General features: G+C 31.7%; 1 protein-coding gene across 36 annotated transcripts in view; it reads left to right on the plus strand.

Annotated features, from left to right (window-relative positions):
* Positions 1-23599, plus strand: part of LOC124360280 (basement membrane-specific heparan sulfate proteoglycan core protein) — a 528539-nt gene that overhangs the window by 498761 nt on the left and 6179 nt on the right. For all 36 annotated transcript variants that reach the window (XM_046813745.1, XM_046813754.1, XM_046813763.1 and 33 more), the window contains 13 exons: positions 5137-5294; positions 5878-6100; positions 6801-6983; positions 7083-7232; positions 7616-7837; positions 8848-9010; positions 11269-11414; positions 11983-12224; positions 12485-12663; positions 14066-14202; positions 14940-15140; positions 16290-16505; positions 16821-16971. In XM_046813745.1, the coding sequence (XP_046669701.1) occupies positions 5137-5294; positions 5878-6100; positions 6801-6983; positions 7083-7232; positions 7616-7837; positions 8848-9010; positions 11269-11414; positions 11983-12224; positions 12485-12663; positions 14066-14202; positions 14940-15140; positions 16290-16505; positions 16821-16971 (2371 nt within the window). The remainder of the gene's footprint in view (positions 1-5136; positions 5295-5877; positions 6101-6800; positions 6984-7082; positions 7233-7615; positions 7838-8847; positions 9011-11268; positions 11415-11982; positions 12225-12484; positions 12664-14065; positions 14203-14939; positions 15141-16289; positions 16506-16820; positions 16972-23599) is intronic.

The following is a 23599-nucleotide window of genomic DNA, read 5'->3' on the forward strand; positions in this document are numbered from 1 at the left end:
CAACGTTTCCTTTATGAAAAGGTAAATAAAATAAGTTTTATAGCTTTGTATAATATATTTTACACTGAAATACAAAATGCTGTTTGTTTGTAGATAAATTAAATTACCCTGAAAAATTATTTTTAGTTTCTTATAATAAAAATAAAAATAGTATAATAATGTAACAGTAACAACGAAAAATGTCTATTCTTGTTCTTCGATTTTGAAGTTTAAAGGATCGTGAAACCATCTTCAACTGCAGAGTTTGCAAAGAGAATTCGGTAAACAGCTCTTGCATCATTAGGGATGAAATTTATTAAGGATTTTAAATCATTTAGTTTTTCGAGAGACACTGGTTTTTCATAATGCTGGAGCGGGACACAAAGTTCTTTAAAACTATTAATTAGTAGGACGCTCATGCCTCACCTTCCAATGAAGTTTTCATAAAAATGCTTAGTTTTTTCAATCACTATAACTTGAGTTTTGAGCCAGCTCACTGGTGTTTTGTTCACATCCTTCTTGCGGTTAGTTATGCTGTCTTCCATCATTGAGGTTCCCAAAAAGTTAGAAGAATTCATTTAATGGACAATCAAAGGGTTCTTCTTTTTACATTTTTCCATTACTCTCATATAGTCTTCTGGAGTATACAGCCGTTGTTTAAATTTAAGGACAGACTCTATATCCCCAAAATCACTCACTTTGTAAGAAGCTGTGTCCTGGATAGAGGTATTTAATTGTTACCATTTCCAGTGTGGGGTGTTAATCCATTTGCATAGATTTTAACATCAAAACTATTTTAATGTTCCTATTTTGGCCACCACATGAATCAGACCAGAGTATCAAATGTTTAACTCCTCTACCTACCGATTCCAATATGTATTTTCGAAGACAACTTCCATCCTCCTGTGATCCACGACCGACCTCACTTTCTATCCAAACAAACAGTGTCCTTTTTGTTGTTTGCCACTACGTATACCTAAATTGTAAACGCAGAGCTGTCGTTTGTAATAAACAACATTTGTAGGTATCCTTGGGAGCGGTAATGTTTTTTGTAGATCAAAACATAACATTTCAAGTTCCGGGTTTCTTAATGCAGCTTCCATATCTGTTTTCCTTGCTGTTTGGGTACCTTCTCATGATTCTAAATGAACATCTTTTTCTTTTTTTAAATTATTATGGTCAATCTCATCTACACAGTTGTTTATAAGAACATCCAGGCGATCACATGTACTGCACATGTCCTTTTTCAGTGTTTTGCGCTTTAAATTAAATTTAGTAAGAAAAATATGTTTGTAAAAAGAAAGTGATACTGGATTTTCTACCTCTTCTGCCTTATAAAGATCATACATTTTTACAAGCGTTGTGTCTGGATTTAAAAACTCTCGCTCTGTATAACTTCTACTGTAGTGAGATTTGTACTTGGGAAATTTCATTATATGTTCAGTGACTTGCTGAACTCGATATTCTTCCATTTTATTGCATCCTTCTGTAATGCCACGTAAATCTCGTACCCCTTCAGGTCGTTTAAGTGTCTTTGAAGCCGTGTTTATTTTACAGCTTGAAATTCTAAAAGATTGCATGAAGAAACTTTTGCAAACTACCACATTACACACTTGATAAATTTGACTATTCTTCTTGGAAATTGAGTTTTTCACCCTTTTTCTTTTAATGTCAACTTCTTTAACCATAGCATCTATTAATGCTTGTTGGGCATCATAGGAATCAACAGAATAAAACTTCTTAAATTCCTGTTTTAGATTTTCTTCACCAACTGTAGCAAAACAATTATACTTGCATAAATATTTGCGAAATTCTTTCTCATCATGCAATTTTCCACGTTTTTTTTTTTTTGTTCTCTTAGGACAAGAAGCTTATAAACTGCACGTAGTTCTGTAAGAACTTTTGCGCTGCTTCCAGAGTGACAGGATATTCAGGATTGGGTAAGGTTGGGGGTAGGGGCCGCCTCCTATCGTGATCCATGAGGAAAAATTAGGGCACTACATCTCAAAGTCATGTCTCCCCGGAAGAAGGGGAGGCCAGCTCTGAACCAGCCTCTCCAGTCAAAGCAGGCAGGGGGTGGCATACCCTTGTTGAGGTTAGCAAGAACCTCCGATAGTTAGGGAACAAACCCCACCAATTCCAACAGTCATCTCCCACAGTAGACTAGACCTATTGAATTGCTCATGAACCTCAGAATCTCAACATTTGCGGTTAGTGATGTGCCGCTCCTGGACATCCATAAGATTGCCCAGATTGAAGGTGACACATCCGTTTTTGCTGTGCCCAGTGGTGGGTTCAACTGGAAGGTATAAACCAGCCAGAAGTGATCCCTGCTGGGTGAATTTTCCACATTGGTCAACATATTCTTAGTTTCTTATACAGTTTTACTTTCTTTGTTGACGATTTTGGTCTGGATACTTTCTATTGCGACCTTTTTTAGGTTGTCCATTATTTTGTAATTCCCAGATTAGCATCGAGATCGATATCATGGCCATTTTGGTCTTCAGAATCATCAGTTTGGTCATAAGCCGGAATTTCATTGTTTTATGTTACAAAAGGTATAACACAACATTTGAAGGATTGGAATCTATCCTCTTTATCAGGTGAGGTATACATAATAACCACACACACACACACACACACACACACACACACACACACACACACACACACACACACACACACACACACACACACACACACACACAGAGAAATACATATACACAGAGAGAAGAAAGGAAGGGAAAGAAAAGGGTTCAAACATACTCAAAAACTGCTTGAAGTCCAGTCCAGGTGTTGCCACTACACAGAATGCAAGTCTCAAGCAACAAGTCCCAAGTACGAGAATCACAATCACACATTATACAATTACCGACAAATGATTGGAGTACCTTAGGGCAGTCTTGAAAAGCATCCTTTGCTGCAGAGTGACTGATATTTTCATCTTCCTCTTTTTCTTCTTCATCTGACTCCTCTTCTTCAACACTAGCTTCTTGCACGACAATATCAATGATCTGCTCATCTGTAATATCTTTATTAGTAACTGTAGTAATGTGTGCATTAGCTACCCATTCATCAATGTCAGAAGACTGGCTATCACTTTGAATAGATTGCAGGTGACAGACAAGTTGTGCATTGTCTAACTCAGATTGTCTGCAGTTTATTGTGTCTGGATTAAGCTTGGACAAACTTTCATCCACGATTTCTGTACAGTCATTGTCTTAACTTCTTCCCAAGCTTGAGCTACTAAATAAATTGTATCATTAATGTTTTGACTTTTCCTTGCTTAAAAACACAACACTTCTGATTTCTCTAACAATGCACTGACATATTACCTTCTTTACTATATAGTCTTTTGAAACATGCAATAACACCCTCGTCCATTAGTTGTATAAGTTGTATGCCATCCAACAGTCATGTGGGGAGGTAAAACATAGAGTTAATATCACAACATTGAAGTTCAGACTCAGAAGGCTGACTTGAGGCATTGTCCAACATCATAACAGCACAAACTGGTAGGTTTTTTTATTTGAAGTATTTTTCCACAGCTGGTACAAATTTGTCAAAAAACCATAATTAAAAAAATTACAATCCATCTAGGCGGATATTTGAACTTGATATATAAACTGGTAAAGCTGATGTGTGTTTTTTTTTTTTTTTTTTTTTTAAAGCACTAGACTTGTTAGACTTGCCACTGACAAATTATAGCATTTTGAGATCACCACTAGCATTGCTACATGTAGCAAAAGTCAGTAGTTTTGTTCCTGAGAAAGTTTCATTCAATGAAGCAAGAGTTTCTCGTTAGAGTTTTATAGTTGAGGCCTGACTCATCTGTGTTATAGAGTTGACCTACTACAAGTTTATTTTAGCAATTGATTCACCTTATGTCAGTCTTTTTAAACATATAATTTTTTTCAATTGTGCACAAAATATTATTTTCTCTTCATACTTGTATTGCACTTAAAAAGTAATACTCACTTCCAATACTTACTGTAGTTTTTAAAACGATAACTCTACATTCTATACACTGAACAGCAGGCATCTGTCTTAATTGATAAAATGAGCACATTTCAGACAAAGAAAAAGACTGCATACTTCTGATTGTTATGACAGGAAAACTAACATCGGTTAATGCTGGCATGCCTCTCAGCTATAAGCGCAAATAGATATGGTCGGATGAGCTGGAATGTTGAATGATCCGAAGTTGTATGACTGAAGTGCTACTATACTTAAACGACCTATTATGATGTGTTATTAAATTACTGTAGTATTACTCGCATACAATCTTATTCGTCTTCCAAAATATTTTTAAATTATTAAGGGCCGAAGTAAGATAAATTTATATATATATATATACTGTATAATTAACTCATCTACAATGTAAGTAAATGTACTTCTTTTATATATTTTATTGGTACAATTATTTAATTAAGTATGGTTTGTCCCACGCTTTCTTGTATTTAATGGTAAGTAGCAGAATTAAATATTTCTTAATTTACGAATAAAATGTTCTAATCTCGCTTAAATTTAAAATTGGAAATAACATCTATTAGATTCAACTGAGTATAACTATCTGGATTGAGATATTTTCAGGCAAAGCTATTACTGTTAAGTAAGTGTTAATCTTAACCTACACCAGACTGTCACCTGTGACGTAGATGGTTAAGAGCCATGTAAAATTGTGATTTAGAATTTATTAATGTATGGTTTTTGTATCTTAGCTTACACTTGCCAAAAAATCTTCAGGAAATAACAGATTTTAACTAAAAAAGGTATAATGTATTACGTTCTAGTAATTAATACATTAAACAATATTGCAGCAATTACACGTAAATATATTAATTTAATAATAATTTAAGTTTTGTGGTTCACACAGCGTAAAAACATTGCTGACATTGCTAAAATTTTAAGGCATTTTGGCCTCCCTATGGAGTATCATCAGTTTAGTTTACGGTTAGTTTCTGTTTCAGTTAAACATCTCTTGCCAAAAAGACCAAAGTGTCTCAACATTTTAGTAAATAATGTCAGCAATGTTTGATTGATTATAAACCAAAGAATTTACAAGATATTTGGTCCTGAACAGGCAAGCCTAAAAACTAAAATATTAATTTATTCAACTTACCCCATCACTTTAATCTGATCCATTGCATTGACCAGATGATCGGCCGACTCACGATGCTGCCTCAGCTGAGACTGTAACTGCCAACTACGGCCAGACTGTAGAGCTTGAATGTGCAATAGACCTGGAGGGTGCCATTTCCCACTCCTGGGCCAAACATGGAGGTGTTCTACCATCCAACGCTCAAGTTTCAGGGGTCAGTAGAACTTGGTTCTGCTTCTAAATAATAAAAACATCAATTTTAGGTGTCTCACTTCATGTGATGATAGATAAAATTCTTTATTGTTTTTATTTTCCACCCTTATTCATATGATGAAATATTGTAATTGAAAAACAACTAATCTGTGTGCTAATTGGTATTTTAGAGAAGGTATCATTCTGACTCAAACTCAACATTCATTCTAGGAGTTTTAGTTTCGTTTTCATATTAAATATTTTCAGTTCACAATTATTTAGCCATTTAGAGACAGTTATATTGATTTTCAAAGTTTATTTCATTTGAAAACAAATACCTATATTAAAAAGACAAATATTTTGTATTGTTTATTTTTTATTTTCACTGCAATAAATTGATACATAATTAAACATTGTTTTTATTCTTTGTGTTGTGCTGCAAAAACTACTAAAAGTAAACCATTTCCTATACTATAAGCACCATCTCATTGGTTTCCTTATTGGACTTATTTTGAACAATCCTTTTATCATATTAAATAAGTGTAGTTATCTGTGTTATCATATTAATTATCATCAAATAATATGCTCTATTTTACCTGTTTTAGCCTCGCTTAACCATCTCTTCAGTAACATACAAGGACGCTGGCTTGTACATCTGCACAGCATCAAACGGCAACGTTCAAGTGGATATCCCTAAGTTTATACTAGTCCGAGGAGCTGTGCCCTTCTTTGCTCAAGCAAAGAGCTCCTACTTGATGCTCCCCACTCTCTCTAATGGCTATCTGAACTTTGACATTGAAATCACCTTCAAGCCTGAAAGCCACAATGGTAGGTTGTGTTGACTCTATTATAATCATTTTCAATTCAAAGCCTCAGATACCTACATAACCTAAGTATATATTTTAAGTTGTATAAGAATGTAAGACAAGTGTAATAAGAGCATGAGACATAGTTTTGGTATCAAGATCAACTCTTTAAAACTATAAATCTGACAGCAGACTAAATGAGGAACCTTTTCTTATTTTTAGAGACAATTAATAATATGTATTTTAAACTTTTCCAAATTGCCACCATTTTCCAATATGGCAATCTAATTTGTCTTTTCTTGTGGAAAATCCTGTATTTAAGTATCATTATTTTCAATATCAACGTAATTTTGACTTTTTTAAATTCTTGGGCTTTTTACATATTTCCCTCAATAATGGACATATGAGAGCTCATAGTGTTGAGATTCCTTATGGAATGTACATTAAGAAAATACTATCATGAATGTAATCATGATGTTTTTATTATATTGTTGTACCAAAAAAATCAAGTGTTCACATTTTCAATGTGAGTCACATTCTTTGGAAATTTTTTTCATGTTCTTAAGTGTAATTCACACTGAGAGTTAATACTTTTCTCTGAATACATGAGTTGTATTCGTATGATTTAGTATTTAGTTTTGACAAACTAAAGTGATTTTGTAATTTCTAAGAATCTACAAGTAATATCTATTAATATTAAATCTAACGACTTTAATTTTCAGGTCTGATATTATATAATGGGCAGCAGTATGGAGGAGCAGGAGATTTTATATCCTTTGGATTGCGTGATGGAATCCCAGAGTTTAGATTCGATGTGGGATCAGGCGTTGGTCTAGTGAGGGGTTCCCAACCATTGTCCCTTGGTAACTGGCATACAGTTCACCTTAACAGAGTCAAGAAAGAAGGTAAGTCAACCTCCATTCATTACTCACTCACCTATCTGTGCTTGCAACAATTTGTGGGTATATTTCTCTGAAATTAATTATTTAAACTGATTTATGTAGGATCTATGTACGTTGATGAACACCAGTACTACCATGGAAATTCAAGTGGACGCATGCAAGGCTTGGATTTGTCACAACCACTGTTCCTTGGAGGAGTGCCAGATTTTAGCAGCATCCAGAAGCAAAACGGATTTACCTCTGGTTTTGTTGGTAAGACTTTGAAACATTTTTCAAACAAAATGTGGTTTTTATAAAATAAAAATCAAATTAATTTGTAATTTACAATCCAATATGTTCAATAATTTTGTATATAAGCAACTAGGTTTATATATTCTTTTGGGTGTATACACTTGACCAAAGTTTACTCTGTATATTTCATGTTCATGTGTATTATGTCAAAACGTAAATATAATTAAAGTATATTTTTATGTGAACTAAAAACTTTGAGACAGCTTTTAATTTATTTCATAGAAAGCTATGAGTAATATGAAAATACAAAAATTTACTAATTCCGGTTTGTGTATTCATACATATTATGCTCTCCGATTTTTGAGCTTTTAAATTCTATACTCTTACTACATGAATATTTGCAGGTTGTATAAGCCGTCTAGTGATAAACAACAAGGAAGACATCGATATAATGCAGGAGCAGAAGGACTCAGAGGGAGTGACATCCTGTGAGACTTGTGCTGTGAATCCTTGCATGAACAGCGGAGTGTGCCAAGAGGCTCCTACCAGATCTGGATACATGTGCCTGTGTCCTCGAGGCTTCAGTGGACTCAACTGTTCCCACATGGGTGAACCATGCTATCCAGGTAAACTATTATTATTGCCTCTCAACATATCATTTATTTCTTACTTATGCATATATTTTCTACTAAAATATTTGCTAATTAAGTACAGAATATAGTTAATTACAGTTCACCCTGCAAATAAGAAACTTTGCACATCCACAATGTTGAACGTAGAAATGGCTTTTTAATGCTTTTGATTCTTTACCTTTAAAGAAATGGCTGATTGAAAAGAATACTGGAAAATCTAAAATGATGTAGGTAAATTTCAAATAATTTTTGAGACATATAATACTTTAAGAAAAAACAATAATTGGGGAGATATTTAAAAACTTGTCTCTTTTTTTTAACCTTTTGGGCATAGTTGACGGCTTTTGGCATGTAACCGACAATGCATTAAATATAGTACGTTTATTAATACAAAATGCTCTAATGTCGAAATAACATCACGTCTCAGTATCAGACCGGATATTGGAGATGCTAGATATGACAGCTTTTCCTAAAAATGTATAACAGATTCCAAAATAATGAAACCTTTTATTTTTGTTTTCTATGCACTTATATAAAATACCCAAAATCATTCCATTTAAAAGTATTTTTACTTGATTAGTATCATACTCATAAAAAAGTTAAAGTTTTAAAAGCCGTTAATTGGTAATCTAATCATTTATTAATAATAAACTGTCCCAAGTAAAAATTATCATGCAATATGGGTTCTTTAAAATAAAAAATGTTTGATAGAAAGTTCTTAACAAATTTATGTAAATAATGCCTGGTGCTTTATTTTTTAAGCTTGAATTTATAAAGTTTTCTCTTAAGTCCATTCATTTTCTTTTATGAAAAGTTTGACATGAACTAACTATATTATGAGTATTGATAAGTAAAATCTATATTTTTCATCTCACTATTATACAAAATCTGCAATGGCTATACAAATTAGTAGTTAACAAACATTTGTAAATTATAAAATTTATTGGTAAATGCAACTAAAAATAGCAAGAAAATCTCCAGAAGGCTTATCAGCTGTTGTGCAGGTGCTTGTGGGCAAGGCCGCTGCGTTGACACTGATGAAGGACTCGAGTGTTACTGCGGTTTGGGCAAGGCAGGTGATCGTTGTGACAGAGACATCTCCATCACAGAGCCATCTTTTAACAAGAATTCTTATTTGGCTTATCCCACTCCAAAAACGCTCAGCAAGTTAGTATTAGCTTTCATTTTACTAATAGTAGACCATTATTGTCAAAGAATTTCTAATACAATATCCCATATTTTAATTTTGATCTTCTAGGAAATGTGAATAAAAACATAATCTTTCAATAATATTTGCAAATTTACTCCTCAATTCCATTTATATATATATATATATATATATATATATATATATATATATATATATATATATATTAGAAGTATATAATCAGTATCAGAAGCTGCTAACATTGAATTAAAAAGAAGACCTGCTTATCCATTAAATATGTAAATATGTTCATGAAGCTTCATTTATGTACAAGTAACATTGAGTTCATAGATGACGTATGGTCCATGGAATTTGGCTGAGCATTAACAAATATTTTTACATTAGTCTGATGGGTTATCATAATGGCAACAAAAATATAGCATACAAAATAAATTTGTAAACAGAGTACAATCTTGTCAGATTTTGACATGTGACATTTTTATTCATAGAATAAAAAGAAAATTTTTTAAATGGAAAATCAATGTTAAAAGTTGGTGACAAGATTTGATTTTAGCGTACTCTTACGTTGTAGTACCCTCCTTAGCTCAACGGAACTTTTATTATTTATACACTGCTGTGAATCTTAACTAACAGAACAAAAATGTGAATTTATCATGTGGCAAGATATCTCAAGAAAGATTTAATCTTTAGACTTTAAATTTTGCATAAAACTTTATTTCTACATATACAAGACAATGGTTTTGTGATGATGCATATTCAACCATTGAATGTCGCTAAGCATCATTGAAGCCTGTCACTCAATAGGCTGATTTAATTCCTCATTTGTCTGCCAAGTGGAGGGGAAAATGTCTTTTGTGTGTCATTTGCTGTATGTCAAACTGTTTGTAGGACATATCAGTATAAAATGAGCTATAGATTATAAATGTTGCAAGGAAATTCAGTGAAGCCTGTTACTTGATACTTGGTGCGGCATATACCTACCTTGTCATAATTGGAAGTTTTATTAATTGTATTTAATACTCTACTTTACTATTGATACACTAAATCACTAGTTTCTGAAAGGAAATTAAATTAAAATGCAAATATAGTTTTATAGAAATGATTCTTACATTATTGCTATTCAAAATGTTTAGATAGATAGTGTTTCAGTGTTACTGCAACATCATTTATAGGATTGTCATCAGGTCTCAAATTAGTGTTGTACAAAACATAGAGAAATGAACATACAAACACTTAACTTTATTAAAAAATAAACTTGTTTTATTTACAGAAAAATCTTTTTTGTGATGGTAGTGCGATGATCCATCTTGACAGAAAGCACATTGTTTGGGTAGTTACCACTGATAAATCACAGCATTGTCAATGAGCTCTAACCTTGACCAAATATAGCCAATTATTTGTGATTCAGGGTCCACCTGTATGTAATATCAGAATTTTAAATAAAAAAGTTTGAGCTGTTAGTGCTCAAATAATATTTTTATATGGAAATATTTCAAAATGTGATAATCCCAAAGAGAAAAATGTAACAGTTCTATTCTTGACTTCATGTGACTTCTTGTTCTTGTCCAGGAATAAAACATGAAACAGTCCACGATTTGTTCTAGCAATGTTCATGTAGTCACTTGATAACCAATACATTTTTAAAGCACAGTACTATGTATTAAGAGAGAAAAAGAATTTAACTTAGAAATTTTTAACATTATAAAGAATTGTGTTAGTGACACAGTCCAATATTAAGGATTGTTCACATTCTTGTCAACTCAGTTAACAATGCTAAACGGAAAAAATACAGAAAAAAGTAGTGGCCACTAAAAGAGTTAAATATGAATTCAATTCAAGTTATAACTAAAATCTTTAATGGCCCTTTTCCTTTTAATAGTTGCCGAGCCCTGCTCTAAAAAATAACATAAACAGACAACATACTCCTTGTGTGTAATCATGAATACAGTAAAACCTTCAAAATATTGTGCATTTAGATGCAGTGACTCATTGGTTGCAGGCAACTAACCAACATGGACTTGGCTATAAATACAACTTGTTTTTATCATTCATATCAATTTTAAACTCAACGTCAAATCTTTAAAATATAGATTTGATGATACTGCTAAAGTGAAGCATTTCTTCATTGTAAATAAATAATCTTGGCTAGTCAGAAAGTTAAGAACTATATCAATAATAAAATTATTGTTAGTAGACAAAATAGAACGTTTTTATTTTAAGCAACGTCTTAATTTCATTACAATTTTTATTGTTTCAGGATTAAAATAGCCCTCAAATTCAATCCTGCCGATTACTCAAATGGACTGCTCTTGTATTGTGCCCAGAACGATGATGGAACTGGGGATTTTGTATCTTTATCTATAAGGGACAGACATCTTGAGTTCAAATTCGATACAGGATCAGGTAAAAAAATGTAAAATAAAAGTTGCATTGTAAGTTTTTCGTATGAGAAAAGCAATATAACCCATAGAATCTCAATAACTCACAATTTAAATTTTCATTTTAGTAACTGCTATTGAAAATATTGAAATTAATACTCCACTTTTCATACTAAAATGAAAAATAAAAAGGTAAAACACTAGGATATAAGCTATGCATCATTTAAGTTTATCAATACGTGAGTAAATAAAATAACTACAAATAATTACTTTTTAATTACTTACCGTATCAGTTTTTCAAATGTCTATACTTTAAGAATAGGCTCTTCTTCATATTTTATGTTTATAAAGGATCTTGATTTTGTTCTAGTTATATTTCAGTTTGAAAAATGTGTAAAGTAGTGCCATTTTAAATTGAAGTTTTTAGAAATTTACTGTTCTTATAAAAATAAAACAGAGTAATTGTTAAATGATATATACAACTTTTATAACATTCTGTAATCAAACAAACATGTATTATACTTTATACACATACTATCAGTATGAATATCTTCTTACCCCAACTTGTGTCCTGATTTCACAAAATGTCGCAGGTATCAACACTCTGGTCAGTATGAATGAGATCGTACCGGGTCAGTGGGTTGAAGTGAACACTGGCATGGGAGGTCGGGATGCTCACCTCACAGTCACTGGAGATCTACCTGTGTCCAAGAGTGTCAGGTCAGGACTGTTCAAGTTTGCAACACCGCTGTATATTGGTGGCTATGACAAGTTGCGTATCAGGCCTGCCGCTGGAGTAGGCGTGAGGCAAGGTTTCCATGGATGTGTTGGAGAGGTTTGTCCTTGTTAAATACTTTCTGTGCAACATGAGTTCTTAAAGTTACCATACCATTAAGTGATTATTTAACAATTTTAACTTTTTAAACTCAGATAACTAGAAATTTATCTAGTGTAATAAATTGATAGAAACATTCAATTAATAAATATCTTTTATATATGTCCTTCATTGAATGTTTTTGTAATATAATTTTCAACAAAAAATGTGTAGATTGGATTAAATTATTTGGACTGAAATTGATGAGGTACCCTGTGCAGGTCCAAGTGTCTGGGCTGAATTTAGACCTGATCAGGTCAGTAGTGGACTCGGCCAATATTGAACAGTGTTCAACTGAACAAGGAGATCCCTGCCTGTTGAGGCCTTGCCTGAACAATGGTGTGTGTTACCCCGGTCCAGACGGTAGGAGCTACCAGTGTTCGTGTCCATCAGGGTTCAGGTTTGTCACAGCATAATCAAGTTTTTAAAGATAAATATTCTATGAACTGAGGAAAGCTTTGTTATTTATGTAGATGTAAAAGGTTTAATGGAAAATAGTAACCTTATTACTATTTATGAAGCTTCAATTTGTGTTTAAATTAAACTTTCCTCTCTTGATAATGTATGTTCAAATAGAGTTTAAGATATCTGTCTACTAGTCATATGAATCATTTTATTAAAGTCTACATTACTTCTATCCTTTTAGTCAAATTATAGCCTATGAAAAACTCTCTTTCTTCAGTTGCTTTAAAATTGTTTAAATGTAGTAGTTTTAAATAGAACACTTTAAAAGAACATTCTACAATGAGCTTAAAACAGCCTTCTGCAGTGCATTTTTTAGAAGAGGCAATGTAAGAGTGTGCTTGGGAAACAATTTGGAGCGGTTCTATGAATTAAAAATATTTTTAATGTGTATCAAATACATTACTTTAAAAGTCAGTGTGAAAACCATTTTTATAATACTAGGAATAAGAAATAATTACTTTTAACAAAGCAAAATTTAGAGTATTTCACAAACAAAAATTCTTTTGCTGGAATAACATTTCTGAGATCAGTTCTAAAAATAATAAAAAGTATAATTAAAAAAAAACACTCCAATAATATACTACAGGAACACAAGTGTGTCTGATAATGTGTTTCTAGAGCACAAAAGGCTTCACAAAAATAAAAAGTTTATTATTGGAGTGTTTCCTTTTTTAAATTATAAATAATTCCAATTTAAAAAGAGCTTCTAGAATGTAAACAACAGGTTCAAGACGTCAAGAAGTTTAAACTAAAGTTAAAAGAATATTTAATTAAAGATGCATTTATTCGTTTTTAAAGAATTTAATACAATGACAATGTTATGAAACCTACATTACTTTAATTATTAAAGTAACAGTTGTAGTTAAACATGCATATTGAACTAGAAATATTTACAAAGCCAGAAGAAATGAGGAGAAAACCAAATTTCTTTTTTAGTAAATTTACAACCTAATATTTAAGGTAAACTTCCTGGTCCCAAAAGCCACTTACTGGGACATGACTAGGAATATTATCGTTGATATCTAATCACTTAGTGTTTGAGTTTTTAGTTTATATTGATTTATTTCTATGTATACTCCATAATTATTTCCAATTATTCAGGTCAAGAGATTTTCCTTCTATAACCATTGATTAAGTTAATAGATTAAGTCTTATTCAACTATGGCTATAATCACAGGGTAATAAGTCTGGATTTAATCTTTGAAGTGATTAGAAATTTGTATTTTGTTTGCACACATAAGACTGAAGTCTGAATTTATGAACTTGAGACACATTCCTTATATTTGAGACACTTCAGCTGCATAAATTGCTAAGATTGAGTTGGTGATGTGTTGCAGTGGACACAACTGCGAGCAAGAACAGGATATGTGTGCTGCGCTTCAGCCCTGTCAGAATGGAGGTTCATGCGTTGGTACGCCCAGCTCGTACAAATGTAACTGTCCAATTGGCTTTGCTGGTTCCAACTGTCAAGAAAGTACGTTTTCAGAAATAGTTTATAAAATACATTTTTGGGAAACAAACAAATGATAGTACTGTAAATCAAATTTTTTATAACAATTTTATTTACATCTTCCAAATACAGTAGAACATTGAGCATATGAATAAAACAACTGATGTACAGTAGAACATTGAGCATATGAATAAAACCACTGATGTACTGTAAGTGTTTTAATATGGAAACAATATCTATAGTGCTGCAGTAAAAATGCTGCCAACAAATAATTACACAACTTAAAAAAACCATTTAATGATTTTTGAACTGCAGTAGACGTTAGGTTTTTACAGCTAAACCTCCATCGTTTAAGAAGAACGAGCTTGATTGATGTCCTCTCTTTCAAGCCATGGCATCAGTGTCTCTGCTGCCATAAATGCTTCAGAATATGTAGGCCCTGTTTTTGAATTTTACTTCCATTTTGTCCTCATCTTCATGTACTGTTTCTGAGTGACCTTTACCAAATGAAATAGTATGTCAAGAAACAAACAAACAAAGACGATTCCGCCATAACTACCCTCCTACCAATGCTCAATTCACTATTTGCGTATAACACATACGGTATTTATAGTGTTCAACAAACTTTAACTAAAATAATACAATTCCCCATTTACTTAATACAATCTTTTAAAATCGAATCCGGATCAACTTATTGACAATCTGTTGTAGTTAATTCCAATTGTTTGTCCAGTTGAGAAATGTTTATGATTTTATTACAGGAACTGAATTCCGAACAGAAGTTAGCTTCAATGGAGATGGATACGTGGAACTAAACAGAGATTTGTTGCCCCACACAAACCCGGAGGAAAGTGAACTGATCCACATAGAATTCTCAACGACGCAGCCAAATGGTTTGCTGCTGTGGCACGGACAGCCCCCGGAGACTTATGGCAGTGGACATGACTACTTGTCTGTAGCAGGTGATTGCCTTGTTTCTGTGGAGTAATATTATCAGACAATTGCAGCAGAAAAAGATAAAACTTTACTCAAGTCTAATTTTGTAATTTTAAATAGTTATCATTATTGAATTATTTCATCTGAAAATTAAAAGTTTTCACTTATTTATTGGCATTAAATACTTACAAATGTGCAGCAGACCTCATGTATGATGTACATTGCAATCTGAAGTATCAGAAAAAGTTTAAAATCACTAATGTTACTAGGTTTTAAGAAATGTTTAGAGAATTAAGTCAATACAATTTCTAATATTGAAAGTATTCTGTTGATTTTTAAATTGTTATACACATTTTGTATTCCCATTGGACCATACTAAAGTGTTAAATTTAATTATATGCATTAAAACACTACAGGCTTCCAAAATTATTTTTGAGTTTATTGTTGATAAAAGGAGAAGACCTACAAAATTTTTCCTGACACTAACTTGTACTTATAAAAATAAGCCAAAACTGTGTGGAAACTGATCAAATTGTATGTTGATATTGATAAGATATTGTGCCAAAATAATTAACTGTAATCTTCCACATATCCAAATTTATACAAAAACACAACAAATCAAACACAATATCAAAAATTGCTTAGACAATTACATTCTGTTTCAGTTTAACATATGTTGACACAGAGATGCTGAAATATTTCAAGAATGTTAATTGTATAAGCACAGTTATGAAACAGAGAGTTTGAGCTTGAAAAACGTAGATGTTAGTAAAGCAAAATACATAAAGTGTCAAGGGTACTACGGTTGTCCCCTAGTCCTATTATAAAAGATACAATTTTATTATTGAAATTGAAATGGTGGTCACAAAGATTTTAATTTCCACTAACACAGTAATTTCTCCTCTATCTTTCCAGGATTTGAATTAATATCTTTTCTTTAAAAGATTTTCTAAATTAAATCATTACTATTTTCTGAAAAAATTGCACATTGGTTTTTATTGAGGAAATATAAAACAGTTTCTGTATTTATCAGTAGAAGCTTTAACATGGTGTTAAAGTAGTTACACCAAAGTACATACAAGTAAGTTACATTTAATAGTTAAATATATACCTTTTCAAAGTTAAGTGAATATATTTATTTAACTAATATTGACTATTTTTAATAACTGTTTTAGTTGTTAATGGGAAACTTGAACTGAGCTATGAGCTGGGATCAAAAATTCCCGCCGTGATCGTATCAACTGAGCGAGTGGACGATGGCGCCAGACACGCAGCAGAGATAAAGCGTCAGGCCCGAGATGGCTCCTTATTGCTGGACAGAGGACTGACAGAGTTTGGTGAAAGTGGTGGCATCTTGACACAGCTAAACACAGGAGGAAATATCTTTATCGGTAAGTAAATTTTGGTATAATCCATCATTGTAGGCAATCGGTCCAAAACAGGAATTCTATAATCAAGCAAACTTAAAAAAAAAACATTTACACTCTAGACTCTATAGTTATTAACTCCTACATGCCGTCTGGTAGTACATACATGATTAATTCTGTCCAACAGTGGTTAGTTACCAAAGAATATTTGTGTAAGGGTTGAACATATGTCATAGAGATAAATTCATTTTTTTTAATTATGTGTAAATAAAATTGATCTGTGTTACTGAGTTTTTGTACTGTGAATATTTGAACTGAATAATATTGGTGGTTTGCTAGGTGGAGTACCTAACCTTGACCACATGACTGTTGCCCACGGCAACCTAACCAACTTCGTGGGCTGCATACATTCTCTGCAAATCCAGAACTCTGGAGTAATAAACTTTGCAGAAAAAGCAGTCACCTCAGTCAACACTCGTCCTTGCTTAAGGTAAGTGTTTCATTTCTTATTCACTGAAATTTATTTATCTGCTCTATCCGTGAATCTGCTGTATTATGTTTTTACAGTAATAATATTCTAAAATTTCTTAAATTAATCATCTTGTTGTAGCTATGTTTTTATAGTAGCTTAACTATAGAAGTTTTTATATCATTATGTCTATTTTATATTCATTATATTCTTCACTGAAATTGCTTAAAATATATACTATTAAAAAATGATATTGTTAATTGATATGTGGTATTCTATTTTTAGTATGCATTGTTAGATTATAAACGTTTTTACGAAGCCTATGATTAAGGTTTTAGAGGCAATAGGTAATAAAACCTTAAACGTGACAAGTAACTTATGAATGTTTCTCATAGTATAAAATAACAACATTAAAGTATTCTCCATACAAAAATAAATAAACTCAAATATTGTATATGTTTAACAGTGCTAACTTTTTAATTGATATGTTTTCAAAAAGTTGAGTTTGGAAATAACTACACTGTCATCCAAACCACGTAAATTAAAATTGCTACATGGTGTGAATGTTATGGATGATCACATCACCACTATTGATATGAAAGTTATCCATCACTGTAACAAGCTATTTCAGTAACATGAACATTCTTTAACACTTTTCAATTACTTTTTTCCTAAAACACATCTCAACATACTGCTAAAAGTCATAGTTTTATTTCCAAACATACCTTTTAAATTACCCTGGATACAACTAGTTTGATATGTCTATTATACATGTTACATTCTTTATATATTATACATATTATTATATTATATTCTCTAATATAATCAATCACTATTCAATGATTCATCAAATAATAAGATTTAAAGCATTTAACTTTATGTACAAACTTTATGCATGAAGTTTTTTTATTGATTGACTTACAAGAAAATAAGTTCAGAAATCATAATTCAACAAGGCAGAGAATATCACATTTCTGGGTGGTGTGAATAAAATAAAGTAATTGCTCCTGCTTGAGCATTTTCAACGAACTTGATTGTAAGTGAATAAAACTGCTAGCAATTTGTTTACCAAGAAACTTTACAGGCTGTCGCAGACTGAAGTAATTGTGTATAAAAAAGAGTAAATATGTTGTTGTTTCAATATTTTTGAAAAATCGCCCAATAAAATTAAATCATCCTAGACCCAAAAACTTCACTTTCCGTATAAACAAGGTACTAATTGAAATAGTTGGATTTATGAATTTGCAAGAATGCAAGTTTTATACTAGTAACTAATAATATTCATGTTGATGACGATTTATTTGTAATAATTAAATGGTAGTTATAACACAAATACAAAATGTTACCCTACTTCTTCCCAGAAAGTAACAACAAATCAATTTTTTTTAATGGAACAAACACAAACATGCACCAAAACATACAAAAGTTATAAACATAACGTATTGGCATGCACTGAGCACGGGCTACACATGGTTATGGTGATCTTTTGTGATGGCCATCACTGACTCTAGAGAATAATTATATCATTTCAAAGTTTAAAAACACTTAGGCACACACAGAAATATCAAAACTGGAAAGTATTCAAGCATCTGCTCAGAAGTAAAGAAGCCAACAGTACATAAACCAAGTAATTGCTCAACACTTTTTACTTTCTCTGATCTTTTTCAAAAAATCAAGCATTTGTTTCATGAATATCTGTACAGTTAATAACTCCTACATGCCGTCTGTAGTACATGAATGATAAATGCTGTCTAACAGTGGTCCGTTACCAAAGAATACAAGTGTAAGGGTTAAACATATGTTATAAAGATCCATTCATTACAGAATCAAGCACCTCAAATTAAAAAAATTCTTTAACATAGAGTCTATAGTGCTGTATAAACGTAACTCTATTTTACTCAAACCACCTCAGTAATAACTTTTGCTAGTGGGGGATGATGATATTAATCTGCTTTTATATATCACATTAGGATAAGTTATTAGACTAATGATACTATTCTTCATTATTGTGATACTTGTTTTTATTTGTTTGTGCTGCACTTGGATGATCAGGAAAAAACGAGTGTTTATAAAACCTACAAAATGGGTTCCTTCATCTTTGATATTCTCTAAGACGTACGACAATACAACTAAACATTTAAACAAGCACCCAGTGACAACTATGGCAATGGGATCACCTAATCTATCAAGAGATAACAATATACTGGATACTAAATATTGCATAGCAATAGTTATTGTTTGCCAATGTTTTGTTTTTCATATTGGCCTTTAAATATTACTAGCAATACAGTAAAACATGTCAATTTAACATACTGTAATCACACTTTGCCTGTATTAGTAGTGTTATTATATTGGTATGAAGTTAATACTCGTGCCCAGCCATCAGAATCACACACAAAGTATCATATATATTATATTGTAGTTGTTGAGGCATGAAATAGATATTGACTGAAGTTACGCAACTGTTATTGTTTTGGTACAAAAATTTTTATGGCTAAAGGTTTAACCCTCCTTTTGATACTTTTTATTGGCAGGCTATTTTCAAGTGCATGAATTAAAAAAAAAAAATATATATAAATATATATATATATATATATATATATATATATATATATATATATATAAAGGGTGACGCAAAAAGAATGCATGGATTTGAGTAGCACATTATCAATGGAGGGTAGCTGTCAGTGATTGCTGAGTGACCCCATTTTGTAGATTAGAACGTCCAGTTTTAGTAGCAATGGCGCAGTGGACCGTGCAACATCGCGTGTTTGCTGTTGAATAGTATTTTAAATCGAATTAATCTGTTATCACTGTTCAACAAAGCTTTCATAGAGTGTTTAATGTTGAGTGTAATGGTTCAATACCTGATCGCAACACAATACTTTCTTGGGTAAAGTAGTATTCTGCAACAGAATCTGTTACAAATAATAAATCGACTGGTCTTCCTCGTACGGCAGAACTATGTAGTGTTGAATGTCATTGCCTTAGATCTTCAAAGTCCTCACCACTTGACTAGGCGGCATGCTCCAACCTTAGGGTTATCACGTTGATCGCTACAGCGCATCCTAAAATGCTAGTTGAAATTCTATTGTTACAAGATTATGAGTATCAGAAGCTTCACAAACGTGGTTTTGTTCAACGAAGTATCTTTGTGAGTGAATGCTTAATGTTGATGGAAATTACAATGTTATTTTAATGATTAGTGATGAAGCTCTGACCACTTCCATATGAATAGATCTGTAAACAAGCAGAATTGTCGCAACTAGACAGCTAAAAACCCAAAAGAAATGCATAAAAACTACTACATAGTCCTAAAGTTATGGTGTGGTGTGCGGTCTCAAACATTGGTATCGTTGGACCTTATTTTTTTAAGAGGGCAGTGCAACTGTCACAGTTAGTTCTAAATGCAATTATGTGAAAATGCTACCCACTCGTTTGCAGCCGCTACTTAATGGTTTGGAGATTGATATGGTAGAAATATGGTTTGAACAGGATGGAGCTACAGCCCACACACACACAAGTAATGCATCTATGGAAACCGTTAGAGAAATGTTTCCTGATCACGTTATTTCAAGTTCCGGTGATCTCCATTGGCCTGCACCATCACCAAATCTATCGCCAACACAACCTCTTCTTATGGGATCGCTTAAAATTAATAGTTTAACGTCGTAAACTACATTCGCTCTAAAATTTGAAGGCTGCAATACGTAAATAAATTAGTACAGGACACAGAAACATTTAATATGAATTAACCCCGAAGGACCATCTTCCCAATGTTATTAAATAAATAATTCAGAGCTTTGGAATTCTTAATAGCCAATTCTCAAATTGGGTTGTTTGTTAATTGTTTGGTGTTATACAATTATTGTGGACTATGATAAATTTACTTATATTATTTTTAAATACACACATTCTTTTTGCGCCACTCCGTATAAAACAATGTTCAATATGTTGCATATTATTGTTTTTTCATGAAAAAGGGAGAATTTTATTTTTACTAAATACTCTACATTATTTATTTAACGTAAAAAATATTTGTAATGTTTATTCACAAAGTTGTCAAATAACATTACAGAAATGGAAGGGGCTTTGACAATGTACTGATTTAGAGAAATTTAAAATCTGAGATTGTCATTAGCAAGTATATATCCAATATTTTTTACAAGACATAATATTGTAAGGAAGAACACTAAAGTTACAAATAAAAAAGTGATAATGCACATAAAACTGAAGTAAAAATGAAGTTTAGTAAAAAAATTAAATTACATCAAAAATACATGATACATTATACAATACCAAATAAAACAACAACTATAATTGTATGTGTTCACTTAATGGTAACCAAACAAGCTATGCCAGGATTTTGTGCAAAACGAATTTGAACAGTGATGATGTCACAGTATGAACACCAACAAAGAAGAAAAATGTAGTTAACGGAAACTTATATTCTAATGTTTCCAAAGATTCATGTTTATAAATTCATATTTCATATTATTATCAAATACGTGTATAAAAAAGTCTGCTTTGATATCCTTCTATCATCAATCTATACCACGCAATTCCAAATAAGTAAATCTATAGAAAATGTCTATCCTATATAATATGTCAACGTACTGCATGTACTGACAACTAGTGCTTTAACAATATAAGGTCTATCTATAACCATCTTAAATTTGTTAAATTGTAGCCCAGTGGATTACCTTTTAAAAAATGTCACTGTACATCAATATAGAATTTGAAAACCATAAGATTACCCTTGTATTTGTAAATCCTGTTTTTACGCAGTTAAAAAATTATTATTTCAACAGAAGGATAGCGGATATTATGCATGAAATTACATATAATTTGTAAAGTTCAAATATGACCAGAAAAATAATTTATACAAAACGTTTTGAGTTAACAAACAGATAGTCTTTTAGATGTAACAACTTGATTGAAAATTAATTTTATAATACATTAAATTACTCTTATACTATAAATTATTTTAATAAGGTCAAATTATTAAATGTGTAATTCAATTCAATTTGTATTACCTACTATACAAGTTTCATAAAAATAGCGCATGCTGATCCTTTCCTAAAACTCTGATTTAAATTAGAAAAAAAAGCTGAAATAAAACAATTAAATTCGGACAGCCTTGATTACATGTCTTATTATGGAAAACTATAGATTCTAGGGCAACCTATTAGCATGTCTCTAAGGCTGGAATTAGTCTAGAAACTGGATATAAATTTACACTTTTATTAAAACTTTTACTTTGTTTACCATTTTCTTAACATTACTATTAACACTTGATCTAGTGTAAGATAGTGACTTCAAACACAATGCTGACCTGTGACGCAGTTGAGCTATCTTGTCCAGTGACAAGAAGATAGCTCAAACAAGTTTGTCGAAGATCCAAACAGTTGAATAGTTAATGGTTTCATATCATATTGGCGAATTTATCAATCTCTCTATTTTAATTTGTCATTATTTTAACTTTTAATTTGGTGTGAATTAATCTACTTATATTGTTTCCTATTACAATCTTAACTTACTTGAGTTCCATTACAATTTACATGTTTCCTTTAACAAGCTTATTTTGTAATACCTTCTGATCGTAATATAAGTATCACAGATTATTTTTTTAATTTATATTGTTGAGAACATAAAAATAGTAAAACTTACTTAAGTGATGCTGCTTCACACAGGTTAACACAACTCAAATGACACTAAACATAACGTTCCCAGTAAAAGTATTAGAGTTGCTGTGTCAAATTAAAGCTGTACTGCACAGTGAACACAGAATCAACTATAGAAAGGAGTTTTCAATATCAAGCTAAATTTACTTAATAACAATTCATTTCTCATAGTAAAGGAAATTTTGTTGTTTTTCCTGTTTTTGAATAAAAACAGCATTTTGAAGTGATGATGTAGCTCCTGATAATAAATAAATGGTTGTCCGCTATCATCATAAACACCTAGCATGTCCATAGTTTCACTTTTATAAGCCACTTAAAAATTGTTAAACCAGTTTGATACACCCAGCTAAGAGGAGAACCATTAAATAATTAAAGCAGTCACGATTTCAATATAAAGCAAATTCAGAAACTTGGAATATATTAACTGAATTCTAAATATTATGTGATCAAAATTATGCACACCTTGGAACATCAAAATTAATTTTCATGATGACCAAGTTTTTCTATTGTGCTCTGCTTCATTCCAATGATGAGGGTATGCATTCTAGTCCAGGAGCCAAGAGTCAATTTGTATTGTATAAGCACACAAGTTGGATTTTATTGATATAGGTAGAGAAATTTCCCCAAAGAAATTAATTGTAACCCATGTTAGTTCTGGTGGGGGTTGAAATTGGAGGGTTTCAGAAGAGTTGAAAATATAAAATGGTAATATTTTCTCAGATCATATTTATCTTAGCTTGGCATGCTTGAAACTAACTGTCCATCACATAAATAAATGTTTAATGATACACCTGTTGTCAAATGAGGTAATATACTGTACTTGAAATTGAAGTTATTCTAGTCTGATTCGAAACCTTTTGGTGTCTCTTCATGGTATATTTCTTAAAGAGTTATTCATTGAAGGAAACAGGATTTTTCCGGACATTTACCATCGTTCAGTGAAACAAGAAATCAGTAACACTACG

This window comes from Homalodisca vitripennis, chromosome 4, assembly GCF_021130785.1.
Source record: "Homalodisca vitripennis isolate AUS2020 chromosome 4, UT_GWSS_2.1, whole genome shotgun sequence".
In the NCBI taxonomy this organism is placed as follows: domain Eukaryota; kingdom Metazoa; phylum Arthropoda; class Insecta; order Hemiptera; family Cicadellidae; genus Homalodisca; species Homalodisca vitripennis.